Source organism: Leptosomus discolor, chromosome Z, assembly GCF_034619465.1.
Source record: "Leptosomus discolor isolate bLepDis1 chromosome Z, bLepDis1.hap2, whole genome shotgun sequence".
In the NCBI taxonomy this organism is placed as follows: Eukaryota; Metazoa; Chordata; class Aves; order Leptosomiformes; family Leptosomidae; genus Leptosomus; species Leptosomus discolor.
The window spans coordinates 14585658-14601366 of NC_141419.1; the positions used below are offsets into that span (position 1 = coordinate 14585658).

General features: G+C 37.9%; 1 protein-coding gene across 2 annotated transcripts in view; it reads left to right on the forward strand.

The window, feature by feature from the left end:
- The window catches only part of HAPLN1 (hyaluronan and proteoglycan link protein 1), a 28737-nt gene extending 14414 nt beyond the window's left edge, over positions 1-14323 (forward strand). For both annotated transcript variants that reach the window (XM_009959551.2, XM_086479815.1), the window contains exons 3-4: positions 7386-7688; positions 14034-14323. In XM_009959551.2, the coding sequence (XP_009957853.2) occupies positions 7386-7688; positions 14034-14323 (593 nt within the window). The remainder of the gene's footprint in view (positions 1-7385; positions 7689-14033) is intronic.
- The last annotated feature ends 1386 nt before the right edge of the window (positions 14324-15709 follow it).

Genomic DNA, 15709 nt, shown 5'->3' on the forward strand with positions numbered 1-15709 from the left:
ATACTAGAGTAAGAAAGCAATGAGAAATCTTTTCTTTACTGCATACAGCAACACAACTGAAAAAAGGAGATTTTCTGCCTTTTGTATTGTGACTGTTTGGTGCTATAGCAGCAACCCATTGGATACAAGATCTGGTCCCACCTCCTGATATGCACTGTCCCCTCTAGCTTACTGCTATTACTCTAAGTAGCGTCTCCCTCTGAAGTATGCCAACTCCAGTCCATCCTGTACAACAGCACCACTCCTTTCCATTTTCCCACACCTCCAAAATGAGGACGTTCATAAGGATAGGAAGAATTGTATTTCTTCAACAAAGTATGTTCCAAGGGAACTGCTCAAGGGAAAGTTTATATATTTTAACTAGCGTCCAGCTGAAGGAACAATAACTTTTTAATGATTTTTGTCAGACATGAGACAGGTGTAGTAACGCTGTTCATTTCTGGTGTTATAGAGTGATGTCTCCTAAACTGACAGGAAAATTCCGTTTCCAAAACCTCATGGTAAAATGTAACCTTTCAAGTGAGATAAGACTAGTGAGTGTGTCAGTGTCAGTCCTGCGTATAGCAACTTAATCCAATGATTTTGAGTCTAAGTTACATTGAAGTTTCCTTCTAAAATGATAATGTTTCAAATGCACTTATATTTACAATAGACATTTACAGTTGATGGAATGTATTCCTCTGTTTGAATACCCCGTGCTTATTTTTTTCACCTCATCTGCAGCTATATGTGGTACTGTCTTTAGTTGCTGCTTCATGTGTTTGAGCAATGCAGAACAGATCAAGGAAAAAAAATCAATTTTTGGACAAAAATAAAAATGTGTCAGCCTATTCCAACATTCTACATCTGTTACAAATAATAAGGTTAATCTCACAGCAGGAAGGATTTGCATCAATTGCCTGATGTCCTGAGATGGTGGCCTTGAGGATGTTAATTGGCAGCAAGACAAACCCATTTATATACAGGAATGCCCACTAGCAGTGCAAAACAGCTGATTGCTCCAATATGAGCTCACTGCACAAGCAGTATAGCTTTGGCTAGGCAAAAGCATGTTAATATATCAATATGAAAATAGTTGACCTCTACCTCAATGGACTTTTTTTCTTCTCTGAATGTGTTAGTGTTTTATTCTTATTAGACTTAAAGGCCTCCTGGGATTGTCATTAAATAAACTGTTCATAATAATTGGGTACTTTTAGCTTTGAAAAAACAGTGGAATAAGATTTAATCTGTCAGTGGAATTAGATTCAGTCTGTCTTTGGTACATACCTTACATGGTTTTGGTATGTTTTCTTCACTATTATTTAATGCAGAACAAGTGAGACAGTGTTGTCTAGCAGTTAAAGCTCAGGACTAGGATTCACTGCAGTATTTCACATCCACCAGCTTTAAGAACTAACCAATCATATCATGATTATCATCATGTTTTGTAGCCTTAACTACAGGGCCTGGTCTAAGGGCAGGAGACTTGGACTGGACACAGTGACTACAAGAAATGTCAAGTATTGCAGAGAGCAGGACACTTTATGTTGGCCTTGCCACTAAAGCCATTTTTCCACTGAACTGGCCTTACTCTTCTCCTGCATGTAAAATATGGTTCATGAGTTTTACACTCTTTGTCAAATGTTCTGAGAGTCAGAAGCGAAACAATTTAAAAGGTCTCCTATGGCAGGTAGAAAATGTTGCCTGAGTCATAAGCAACGAAAGAATTCTCAGCTCACATTAAATCTTCTTTATGTTGGTGTTTTACTGTTCTACACTAAATTTTTTTTATGTTAGTGCTTTACTATTTTCCTTTCTTATGAATACTAGGCAGTGTAATGAATCTCACTACATCGGGTTTGTATGCTTCGGCTTCCCAGGCACGTGAAGGCTCCAGCACTGGCTCTCGGTTATATGGCTCAGGCACAGATTTTGCGTACTATTCCTTTGTGAGAATCATGGGCCAGGTGACAAAGAAAGTGGAACAACGTTAAACTGCCAAAAGCAGATTTTTACTCTACTAGAAATTTTTTTTATAGTTTCTGTCTTCAGGGAGAGGTGATAACTGACTTTCTTAGTTTTGCAATACGGGCTATAAAATAATTACTTTGTATGTTCAACAGTACCACAAATATACAGATTTAGATAAAGCCATTTAAAATCTCTGTATAAAGCTGCTTTTACATAGAAGCTAACTGTTTTGGTGGCTCCACACAAACCAAAAAACCATCAGGTTTTATGATTTTGCTTAGAAGTATGTTTGCCTTTATGTCCAAGATAGAGCTAGAAAAAGAACAGGCATCTCTTTCAAAAACAGACTTTATAGTTCAAAATAGATCAAACAAATCCATAAGCTTCATATAAAGAAATTCTTCCAAATTGTCACAGCAATCATCTTCTAATCTAGTAATTTGCTCTTAAGATGGACATAAGCAATGGGGAATTCATAGCTGAAACCAATGCAAAACCAACTCCATGCTCTCAACAGCAGGACACATCAGATTTAGCCTAATACTGTATGTCATATGTATTTCTTCTGTGTGTTGCTGTTACATTTGTACACCAAAAGCTATTTTAAACATCCTTTGGGTGACATTCTGTTGTACTCTCTACTATAAAACTGGTTTCACAGGACACAGTATTTGTGGGTCACTAGAAGACCACAGAAAGTCTTGTAAAAAACAACAGGAGTTTGTCAAGAGTAAGTCATGACAGACAAATGTTATTCATTCTATGACAGGGTAACAGACAAAACTGTGTTTGCTAGTGCTGTGAGAAACGGTACTTGAAAGATGCAGGTGAAGTAAAAATTTCAAAATACAGCAGCAAAGTATTATATGGAAATCATAATTGGAAAGGAAAATTTTAAAAGAATTAGGACTAGTTAGCCTAATGAGAACAAGCAAAGACAACAGTCTCCAAATTTTGATAAAGGCCATAGAAAAATGAGGGAATAATCACCAGGTCAGGTGAGTCTAGTTCGTATGTCCGTATTTGTCAGAAATAAGCAATCCCATTGACAGCTTGGCTATGGAATGCTGTGGGATGGGGGGTCACTATCTCAAGCTTCAGTTTCACTTTTAGTGAGATTGGTACCTGATGACAGCTGGTAGCCCACCCATGGAGTCTGTGCTGAATGATCAGATATCTGACAGTTCTGATAGGCAGAGAAATGGAGTCAGAGTCTCAAGGAAAATGAGGGACTTAGCCTTTTTACAGAATTTTAGAAATCCATCATGGAAAATTTTGCCATCATTTGTATGAACCTGCCAGCATAAAACTATACCCTACAGTATAGTATATAGCAAACTCTACTGTTACCCTGTGTTTACACTAGCTACAAGAAAACTCACTTTTCTGTTTGGGCTAGAACTCAAGGAAACCCATTTCTTTACTCTGGCTTTGAAAAGCCCTTTTTTTTTCCATATGGGTCAACAGAAATTTATGTTATTTTGTTCAATGTGTAAAAACTCTTAAAACTGCTAATTGTGTATGATGCTGGCTTAATAGACAGCCATAAATTGTCACAGGAGTTGAGCTTTCTAAGGTTATTTCCTCATCTTGTTGTCTTGAGTAACCTTGCACTTACAAGGTGTCTATAGCAACTGAGTAATTGAAGAGCACTTACACTGAATTTTAGGGATTACCTGCATATAAGACTCTGAAATACAAATACCTTACAGAGGACATGTAAATATCATCTCTTTTGCATTCCCTAAAAACCACAGTAACTGAAGGAGACCTGTACATTGTGGAACTGAATGTAAGGCATTCATGGAAAAAGAGGTGTGCATATGGGGAGGATATGTTATACATCCAGTTCTTATGTTCCAATTTGGTAGAAATCCTAATTTCCACTACAACACTAAATTTCTGGACTGTGATTGCATTGTCACAGGTGCATACAGCAAGCCTCAGCCGGCCCTCCTTTTTGACTAACAGATTTATTCTACACTGAATTGATGTGTCTCAGGTTCTTCCTCTCTTGCTTGGAGGAAAGGAGGTCCTTCCCTGGGGGTACAACCCCTTCCAGGGAACTGCATGTTTGGGAGAGGAGCCACACTGTGAAGTCTAAGTTGTAAATTAATATTCTCCATTCAGACTCCACAAGTGGCTCAGCTGCTTCCTTAGAGTGGGGAGCCAAATCCCTAAGGTCAAATTAAGGCTCCTCAGCTCAGTTGTCCCACAAACTAACCAGATTTTAACCATCTGAGGCTGGAAGTTTTTATCTTACTCCATTTTTTAAGATGAATTTGTTAACATTTAGAAGCGGGTGTTTTGTCTAGTGGTAAAACATAGGGTTGGAGTCAGGAGTTTAGATTCAGTCTGTAGTTTGGGAACAGTAACAAGCCTCAGGACAGCTTTTGTCCATTCAAGAACAGATGGGATGGATTATCTTTTGATGGGTTATAAGATCCAAGATTGAAGAAGATACTTTGCAATTATAACTGGAATTCAGCACTGCTAAATTGTAACAAAAGGGAGATGAATAGTAAGAGCTAACTGTGAATTAGGTCTGATAGGGAAATGAAGAGGAAAAAAAATAATTATCAAAGATACAAGATAATGCAAAGCTATACAAAACACATACCCAGTCAATTTTGCTCTGCAAAATCACCGATTGCCGCCCCCATCTGCAGGGTGAAATTAATGCTAATCAGTTGCAGGCTTGTACTGCAGATGAACTCAAACAAAAATCAGCTTCTATGCAGTCTACCCATATCTAGCACAAAGCTAATATTACAGTTTTGTGCATATTTATGTTATTAAAACATTATGTCCCGAACTGTCAAACTCGAATAAATTTGTAACAAATTTACATACGTATTTAACCCCTTTTAAAAAGTTATTTTGTAAACCTTAAGGAATCAAATCTGATTTGAATAGTTTCCAATTAATTATTGCTCAGTTATTAGAAGTATGTCAGTTTAGATCTTGATTAAAAAATACCCACCTCTGACTATTTTAGGGGTTTTTTAACATGTATACACAAATCAGACACATGTACCAGACAAGAAGTCAGTTGTCTGGGGAAATGTAGTTCTGGAAAAATTATGTTTGAGTTCTAATAAAGTAATAAAGCTTGGACTCCTCTATTTGCTATATTTTTGTTATAGCCAGTGATATTTCTATCCATTAGCGCTGAGGGTAAACGAGGTCAGGAGGAGGAAGGAAAAACAGAGCTCTAGAAAAATACGAAACATCTACAGCTTCTTGTTTATAAAGTTACAGTTAACAGCACATGTTGTATTGCATTACATTTATGCTTTATAGTTCAGAACAGCTAATAAGTTAAAAGCCCTTTAACAAAGGATTTACAAAAGGAAAGATCCTCAGCAGACTCTAATTAATCGCTGAAGGAGAACAAAATATTGTTTATTATTACCCTGCCAGGTTTACATTTGCAAGCTTTATTTTCTTGGAACAAGTCACTGAAGTTTAGTAATAACAAAGATTTTGTTTAACAAAAATAACACTTCTTGGATGATAGATTAGCGAGGAAGAGAAGGGAAAGAAATGAGATGTTAAGATTACTGGTGGAATAGACACCAAAGTCGGTTTGAATGTTCAGAAAGAAGAATGGCTTCATTACATGATGACAGTCTCGCGTGACCATAATGTAATTTCTCTATCCTATGCTACATTGCCCTGGAGACAAGGAACTTGTTACAGGTGGGAGAATTCATCAGCAGGGAGAAAGTAAAAAGAAAGATGATTGTTTATACCAGGGTAAAGGTTATACCAGGGTAAAGGTTTTGGCTCATGTCATGTGTTACCTTGTCTTCAGTCCCTCTGCCTCCTACAGCACTTAGTTCTACAGAGATGTTTGAGAATAAACATTCTGAGCTGTATCTTCCCTGATGCCCTTTTATTTCAGCTTATTATGAGACTGGGCTAAAGCAAACTATAAAATTTAGATCTAGATTAAGTTTCTAAACCCTGCCAAATATTAGGGTGGTCTGATCCAAACTTTTGTTTCAAGTCTCCCTCTTTTCTTTTATCAGAGCCACATGGGGAGATGGTTCTTCAGCATTTTCTGCAACATCTTTCATGCTTCTAGAAGTAATCTGTAACTACAGAATTTTTTCTTAAAATAGGCAGAATATACACTGTGGAAAAATCTGTCAGATAAGGGCAATGACTTTGATTAAATGTTGCTGCTGAAACAATTCTGGATGTGTCCCCACATTTCCCATCTCCACTTGGATGTCCTGTGTTATGAGAAGGTCTCCCTGCCGTCCCTATCTGCAACGGCTGACACCAATGAGCAGCAGACAGGGCTTTGGGCCCTCCTGTGGCTAGTCCTCAGGGGTGGAAGCAAGCATTTGGTGGATCCATGCTTCTTGCACAGTGGCTCTCTGGCAAGCCCCCTTTGGTTAAGCCAGCAGTGCTTTTGGCAGCCATCGGGGTAGCAAGGGAAGGTGGTGTCTCATATGGCTTCCTACTAGGGCTAACTTGCGTTGCTGCATGCTGTGGCTCACCATCTGCAACTGGAGGAACTTGTCTTCTGCTCAGGGAACTGGGCTCCCAGGTGCCCTCTGTGAGGAGCTCTCCCTCCTTGAGTGGTGATAAACTGCCAAAAACCAGCTGGAAAGTAGCAGAAAAGTCTCCCTACAACCACACACATCTTCACTGATTTTATTTCCCTGTAGATCTCCTACTTGAAGACCTCAGGACACTAAAATTATGTCTTCTATCAGTCTATCCTTGAAATGTTATTAAGCCAGGCATGAAATACCTTTCCATTCATAGGATGATGTGAAATAAAATAAAAACAAACAAAAACCTGACAATCTTGAACCTCTCAGGAAATCTTGGCAAGGGTCCGTGCAAAGAACATAGCATTCTTTTTTTGTCAATCAAAATGTTTCATTTCTATGTGTAAAAAGAAGTAGTTCATATGCCTCTCTACTACAGTTTCTTCTTTCTAAATGACTGCCAGAAAATCCCCAGATCCCATACCACAAAAAATATATTGGCTTAGTTTTAATTTACTTTTTTTAGATGAGAAATTGATATTGCAGCTGATAAATTTTCTAGTGAAAACCGTGTTGTCACAAAATTTCAGCCAACTCTGCTCATCTTTAAGCACTCTCAGAGTGCATGAGGATGAGATCACAGTGGGGACAGCAAAGCTGCAGATGACAGCAATGTGCAGATCTGGGATGCTTTCCATTTGGAAAGGAATGAAGTTATGGGGAGAGAAGCCAGATAAGATAGCAGCCCTATCCCCTTCCCAAATTTAATGGCTGATGTGCTGACAGTGCATTTTGCCCCAGAAACAAAACAACTTAACAGTCTGACACACATCACAGAGTTAACTTTCATTTCTCCTGTGACCGTAAATTATGTTTCCCTTTCTTCTGCACTTTCAGTAACTCACTCTCTTTTTACCACTTCAGGTGTCGTATTCCCTTACTCTCCAAGACTGGGTCGTTACAACTTAAACTTCCACGAGGCTCAGCAAGCATGTCTGGACCAAGACTCTGTTATTGCCTCTTTTGACCAGCTGTACGATGCCTGGAGGTCAGGGCTGGACTGGTGTAACGCCGGCTGGCTCAGCGATGGCTCTGTGCAGTACCCCATCACCAAGCCCAGGGAGCCCTGTGGAGGGAAGAACACAGTGCCTGGGGTCAGGAATTACGGGTTCTGGGATAAAGACAAAAGCCGATATGATGTTTTCTGCTTTACTTCAAACTTCAACGGTAAGAGTCTTCTTCACCCCTACCTCATAAATGACTGTTTCTGTCCTTAGGAAAGAAACTCCAATGGCAACAAGTGTTATTTGATCTGTCAAAGCTTATGTTAGGCTTGGAAAATGTTATTGTTGAATTTACAAGGACACATACGCAGAGTAAATTTGTCTTTGCCACATGTTCATGTAGATTGTTTTTACAACTCAGAACTTGTATTGGCAGGAGCTTCTAATATCTCTGCTTTCACCCTGTTAAAATTTATATGTACTCTTTTAATGTTGATATATGCCCAGTTTATTTCAGTTAAAGTGATGAAGAAACCTGTAATTCATTAATTGAACTTTCCTGTTGAATTCAATTATAATTACACTGGTTTACAACATAAATATATCACCAAAACAAAATTCTGATCACCACTTCATCTATTCTGCTGTGCCATGCTCATGTTACAGGTCTAATATGACTAATACTTCCTTATTAGCAAAGCTATTTCTAGATTTTATGCCTAATAATTTAGATTCCTCATCTCAGTACGCTGCCAAAACCCTGTTCACTTTTACTGCGATATTGGTCTGCTCTAAACCTTATTTTGGCAACTGAAAGCTTTTTTGCTATTAGCAGATGTTACAGTAGGTATAAAATTCCTTGATCTCAGCTTGCTATCATTTCAGGTTTAATCTAATGGCAGAAAAGGATTTAGAAAGCATGGCTGTGAATGAGGGTAATGCTGCAAGTGAACATGTACAAAAGGAGTCTATAATCCTCTACAGTATCATACTTGTGGATAATTCCTACACGACTTTGCACATGTTTGGCTTGCAGCCCACCCAGACCAAGAACCATGGCCTTTTTTGTTTATGCACAGATTGCTTATCCACAATGAAGCATTTTTGTCCTCCAACACACCAAAAAATAAGCATAAGCCTTCCTCTCAGAAGATATGCTCAAGTGCTAAGTCTGCTCCACCCTCTCAAAAAACCCCTGAATCCTCAAACCAACAATACCAAATTAGGCTGAATGTGGTCTGAAATAAAAGTTTAACTGACTTTTATCATGCTGCATCATTCCATGAAATGCTCACTCATTTTTTTCTCGCTTGGTTTATCCAAACTGAAATCATATATGAGCTCATCTCTTATATGCAGATTTATCCTTGTAGTATAGAAATAGCACCGATGAATAAAATAAACAAAGAAAAAGATTTAAAATGTGATAGCTGCACTATTTACACTGCGTGCAGAGTAAATGTTTGTGACTACTCTTCAGTAGTCACCACCCTTTTCCACACCAGCAGCTGGACAGTATCTCTTAAGGAAAGAGAAAAATAATTTCAGAAACAAACAAAAAAAAAGTACTGACAGATAAATATTGTCTGTGCATTGATACAGCAAGAGAGAGAAAGAGGGAGAAAGAGGGAGAAAGAGGGAGAAAGAGGAATGAGGTAATGTGAGGATATGGTACACAGGTAGTGAGAAATCAAAGACAAGGCACTAAAATGGATCTCATCCTTGGTGAGTCTGTTAAACTGACATGAAAGACAGAATACTACACAGCAACAGGATGATATATAGAGCTGAACACCATTTTCTGGTTCCCTACAACCCAGTGTCGTGTGAGTCTCCCAAGGTGTCAGCAGAACATCTGGTCTTCTGCTTTTCTCAGTGTCCATTTCCATAACCAGCAACTCACCAGGTTACATTATCCTCGTATGTCCCTGCTATGTACTCCACTATTCATGTCCCAAGCTTACCTTAATGTCCCCAATAAACTCAGTCACTCTCCCAAAATGCCAACTTCCTATTTTCATCTCAATGCTTCAGATAGCCTCTGTATCCTTAACAGTATATATTAGCTTTCTCACTGTCAAGGGAAAAGCTTACAATAACCCATTTTGCCACCAGGTTGCAATTGCTGAAGGTAGTGGCTATGGGCAAAGAGCTATTTCTGCAACACCCAATATTGATTCTTTCAGCTCAGGAACAGCCAAGGAAAATGAGAAGTGGTTAGGACACCATGTATTTCCAGCGGTGGCAGTGACTGCTGGAGTCTTCTGACTGTATGAAACAGAGAAGCCTTCACCTTTATGTAAGAGACCTGGAAAAATGCCAAGGGCCCCAGGATCTGGGGAGTATAAGAGAGCTCAAAAAAAAATCTCAAAGAGGTCAGTTGTGGGAGCTGCTATGAAGAAAGAGGCTGATTCTGCTCACTGGGCTCTTTTTAGGGAAAGAAATCCCCCAAATACATTACAATCTCAGTGATCATTTAAAAAAAAAAAAGGAACTCAGTTTTAAATAGTTTGTCAGTCAAAGCAAAAAGTCCTTGTCTAAAATATATGCAAAGTTATTTTTTTACCTGAAGAAGAAAGGTACAATACAGCAAAACTACATTCAACCATGAAGGTGAAAAATGAAAACGTAAGTCATCAATGTAGTGAGTTCAAATCCAAGTTCAGTGTTTTCTTGATGGAACTGTTGGATCCCATCTGTGATGAGATGAGTACACCAAAAAGTACTGGTAAAAAAAAGGAGGTTTTACACTCTTAGTGAAGAATTCTACATGCATTCCTGTTACCTGCACAGCAAAATTATTTTAGCAAAGTTTATCTGCAATGCAACATAAAATAATCTTAGTACTTTGTGAAATTACCCTCTACAGTGTCTTTTCTTGGACTAGTGTAAGTGCAATACTGGAAGGTTTAGTTCTGCCTGTATATCTGCTTCATTCTCAAATCTTTCTGTTGGTTAATAGAACTGTTCTTGTTTCGAGTCTGTGCAAGCAAAGCCAAAACCCTGAAAATGCACCAGCAATTTACCAGTTTATAAGAATATGTAGTGATGTTGTTTCATAAAAGAATGCAAAGAGCAATATTAGCATAACACTGTCCATTTAATGCATCAAGATATTGTGAAATAATTTTTTTTTTCTGCCTGCATAGAGATAACTACTGGATGGCCAACCTGCTTTTACATTCCTTGTGTTGATAAAGGCTATTGAAAATGAATATACACAAGTGGGAAACATCTAACTTAAATTTGGAAATTCCAAGTTGGAATTTCGTGGTGTCTGAGGGCTCAGCTCTGCTCCCTCACAGCTAATTTCTGCTCCCCTTTTCCTTTATGGTAGGAGCCACTTTAGTCCCATGTTCTCCTTAGAAAGGATAATGGTTCCTGCTCCGCGTGGTGGGAAACCTGCCATGATCCGAACTTTTGCAATGAATGCAAACCACTCAGTTTCTCTCCCTGCCCTGCCCCAAGGAATGGGGATGCATTACATACATTCTCTCTAGAAGGTCAATTTGGGCTTCTGCACACCAATTTCGAGGAATAAATGCAGATTAAGTCTTTTGTTGTAGTCTTCCCCACAGAGCCCAAAACGCACAGGACAAAGAATACGTATATGTAGAGCTGAGTGGTTATTCTTTGCTTAATTTCAAAGGACTTCTGAAGGAGAGCAGTGAGTCTCTTAAAGGAAAAAACATGGGAACCTTTTGCACTGAAAACTGTTAAGTGAGCTAAATATAAACATATCCATCAGCTCCTCTATAATTAAGCGTTTTCAAAGAACAAAAGGTATAAGTAGAGCTTTTATCACACTTTCTGCTCATTAACATTTTATTATATGCTTTGCACACCACAGAACCACAGTGCATAATTGATTTGTTATCAGCTCTAGCAGAATCAAGTAAAAATCTCGTGTTAACAAAGTGTAAAATACAAAGAATAAATTTTAGGGATCATGTTAAGAGTGCAGCTGTGAACCACCTGTTTGTTACAGTAATGCATGGAATATCTAACCACCTTCGCCATTTAAACAGGAGAAAGGCATAAAAGGTCGTCTCCTAGTAATGCATGCTGACTGCTCATTTGACCATTTCAGAATATTTTATCACTGGGAACATGTAGCCATTGTTCTGAAAGGACAAACAAACCCCACCCAAACTAAAATTACATACTCTTTCCTAGAATTGATTGCTTCTGAGTCACCAGAGTCACTGCTGATATTAAAGGGACTGGAAGAGGATTTTAAAAAATTATTCTCACATATTTAATGTAGTCATTCAAAATCAGTTACCTGATATGATAACTGGATATTGAAACACTTATCAGGACCTTATGATTAAAGAAATGGAAAGCATCTCACTTAGCACAAATTTGTAACTTGTTCTTCAGTTTTGAGGAACAATGGCCTCGCTCAACCGTTTAGGATTGCTGTATTGAACTGAGTCTGCTGAACAGATGATATGGTCTACATGTTGTGCAAGCTATTAGCAGGGAAAACCAGCAAATCTGTACTGAGTTTATTAACAGAATTTTATTTAATCAGACATTCTGGATGAACATTGCACCCATGTGGGGTTTACTATTAAGGTTCTCCTATTTAAGGAAAGGGCAGAGTATAGGAGTTTTTGTTATTGATGTCATATGTCAAAAGACTGACCTTACTGCAAATCCCTAGGAAATTACATTCCATTGACATATGGTTTGAAGAGCAACTAATAAGCTAGGTGAAGTTTACATACTATCAGTCCAAATCCCTGTTCCCCTAAGTCTGAAATCCTGTTTGCTTTGGGGAAACCTCTTAATAATGTAGTAGGAACAGGTTTTCACTTAATAAACATTCTCTTTAACAACACCTTGTAAATGCTCTCAACTTGCCGAAGTGGAGTTAAGGAAGCATTTTACAAAGGGGTAGATTATCTACTCTCAACAGTTTTCTGTGGAAATACTGACAGCAATGGAACTTTTGAAAAGTTTCTTCTCTACCACAGCTGCAATGTAGATGCCTTCTTTTTTTAAAAAATGTTCTTGTCACGGTATACAGTTACCAACCTTTCCAGAAAGTTAATTCAGTTATTTTTATATTGTCATCTGACCCGACATTTCTTCACTTAGGAAAAGCTGAGTGTTTTTTGCAGGCATCTGAAACTGATGGAACTCTTCATCTTGCTCAGTGCTTTTCTTCACCAAGAGAAAATCTGAAACAGAATAGAATTCTGTTTGTGTGTTTGGCTGGGTTTTTTTGTGAGGAAGAAAAAGGGTCTTATTCTGGTGTACATTCTTAATTAAGAAGGAAAGAATGTGCGCTGGAATGAGAAGATCCCCACATGAATAAATTCCTTTGGTTTTCAGCTAACCTGCCTCTTACAGGACACTCAGATCGAAAAGTTGTGAATTTATTTGGAAGCTATTATCCTTCAAATAAACACCATTCCTCTACAATCCATTTCTACCTCACACTTGGTTAAATTTCAAATCAACGATGATAACCCTAAGTATAATGAATGAGAGGCTTACAATGAATTTATATTGCTCTGATAAACGAAATTAATGTTAGTATTATTGCTGCTTGTGGATTAGTAGGGGAGACTTCCTTTTTGAGCTTTACTTGCTGGCATATGTTTTCATTACCCTGAGACAGAGACACATTTTTCTTAGCAGCACTACCGGTTCATGCCGTCTTACGGTGAGGATATACCCTTTGATGACTAAGGAGAAACAGAGCTGCAGAACCGCTGCACATAGTTTTGATACTGCTAATGAAGTCTTACGACAGGCATGGTTTTGATCTACCACAGGCTCAAACTCTGCTTCTGAGGAGCTGTGCAATATCTCAGCTTTCTTACAAACAAAAACAAATCAAAAAACCCCTTGTGCTTGTACTTAATCAAAAGCAAGATCACTGCTTTGTCAGAGAGCAAAACTGCATGTGTTGCCTCCATCTACCCTCATCCAAATGCTATCAAAGGTCAGATCTTGCTATGCTGTGCCTGTGAGAGGAAGACTTATAAGGATTTTAAGGTAATGCTGGGAGCATAATGTAGAATTGCACTGCTTTGGACATTTAACTGATTTCCCTTCTCTGACAGTAAGCTACACCTGTATGAGGTCTGCTTTGCCTGAAATAAAGGGTTCCTCAGACTTTTCACTGGATTGTCATTGTCACCATCTGTTGATAAACAGGGATCCTCCTCCAAATCCCAAGATGCCTTCCATCATCCCTCTGCTCGGATCTTTTTCTTCTTGTTTTTCTACCTCTGAATGTGAAAATGCATTGCAACAGCTCAGTTACTACTGAATACAAGTGAGCATGGGGATGCCATGCTGTGCTAAGTTAGCAGAAAGAAATACAGCACTACTTTTTTTGTTCAAATCGTCTGATTTGATTTGATATTTGTCAACTCACTATCAAAAAATTAAGATTTTTTTAGCAGGGCAAAGTCCAAATTGCACAGTCCCAAATCCACCACTGTTTGATATGATTCTTCAGTGGATTTCTCCCCAAAAGCCACTGTTATGTTATCACATCATCTTAATCACGTTGCTAATGACCCTTTTTCCTTCTTTCTCTTACTAGGTCGATTTTACTACCTAATCCACCCAACTAAGCTGACCTATGATGAAGCCGTTCAGGCATGCTTGAAGGATGGAGCTCAGATCGCTAAAGTTGGCCAGATATTTGCTGCCTGGAAGCTCCTGGGGTATGACCGTTGTGATGCCGGCTGGCTGGCTGATGGCAGCGTCCGCTACCCAATCTCCAGGCCAAGGAAACGCTGCAGTCCTAATGAAGCAGCAGTTCGCTTTGTAGGCTTCCCCGATAAAAAACACAAGCTGTATGGCGTCTACTGTTTCAGAGCATACAATTGAAAATACCTAGAGCACAGAAGTTTTAAATTCATTAAGAACATGTGAAAGATTTCTTTTCGATATGAACTCATGCAAGTTACCAAAACTGTGATAAACGTTTTTTACTTACTGTAAAGCGTAATTTTCATAAACCAAATCCATTCATTTGTTCGCTTTTTGTTTTGTTTTAGTATTTTTGTAAAAGTATCATTCCATAGATATTTTAAATTAATATAATTTAATGGAAGCTCTAGGTAATGAAGTTTTAGAGCCAAATTCTTTAAACTACATCATCCCAACAAAATATAATTTTCATGAACGGGGCATGCAATAGAGCTTGACAATTGCTAGGGCACAATTACGGAATGCAAGGCTACTCAAAGCAGAAGCTTTTAAAAGCACAGATTTTTCATATTTGTACCAGTTTGAGAAATACTGCAAATTGGTTATATCAGGAATTTTGAAATAAGATAATCTTTTTGTTAAAGGGGATCAGTGAGGTTTTGTAAGAAAACCTCACAAAAATGTAGGTTAGAAAATAATTCTTTTCACTGGTTTCACATGGGAACAACACAGAGTTTAATAAAAGCAGCTAAAACAGTCCACAAAAATAGGGCTAGTTTTACAATTTAAAATCTTGCCTTTCTGAAAAATAAGCTCATGGTCCCATGCATAGGAACAAGCACAATTAGTTTTCCTGAACATTTAAATTGTGGTTTTGTTGTGTATAAATCATTTATGAGCGATTTAATAATTAACTAATGAGAAAACATTGTTTTCTTCTTAACTCCAATTAAAGATGCCTGAGAAGTGTTGTATTACCTTTGAGTAGCTTTACTGAGTTACTTTAAAATTCTTAAAGGCCATTCGCTAAGCAGCATATAGCATCTACTCAGGGCAGTTGTATAAATGAACTGCTGGACAGAGAAATTGTAAACTTTAGCAGCTTGATTTTACATTAGCCTTTGAAATGTTATTATCTTAAAGAAAGAGCATTACAATATTTAGTATGTCTTACCTATTTACACATCACAAGAAATAAAAATGAGGAAAAAAAAGGTTAAAATTGTGAACAAGATTATTAAATAAAATCTGAAAACAGCTATTAAGGTTTAGAAGAGAAAAAAAAAAAAAACGCTTTATTTCCTTACATCTTATTTGTGTCTGAAAAGTTTTTTAAACTATCAAGGAAAAAATAGTGTCACTAGCCCTGAATTATTTAGTTGATCCTCCTTAGAGTTATAGGAAAAAAAGCTATTGAAATACTTCTTTTCTCTAAATCTGCAGTGGTCTAAGTGAAAGATGTTTACCTATATCTGCCAGTGTCAGAGACAAACACGCACTGTGCATGGTGCCTAGGATTTTCAGAGCTGCCTAAAGCACTAGGTCCTTCCTAAATACTAGTTT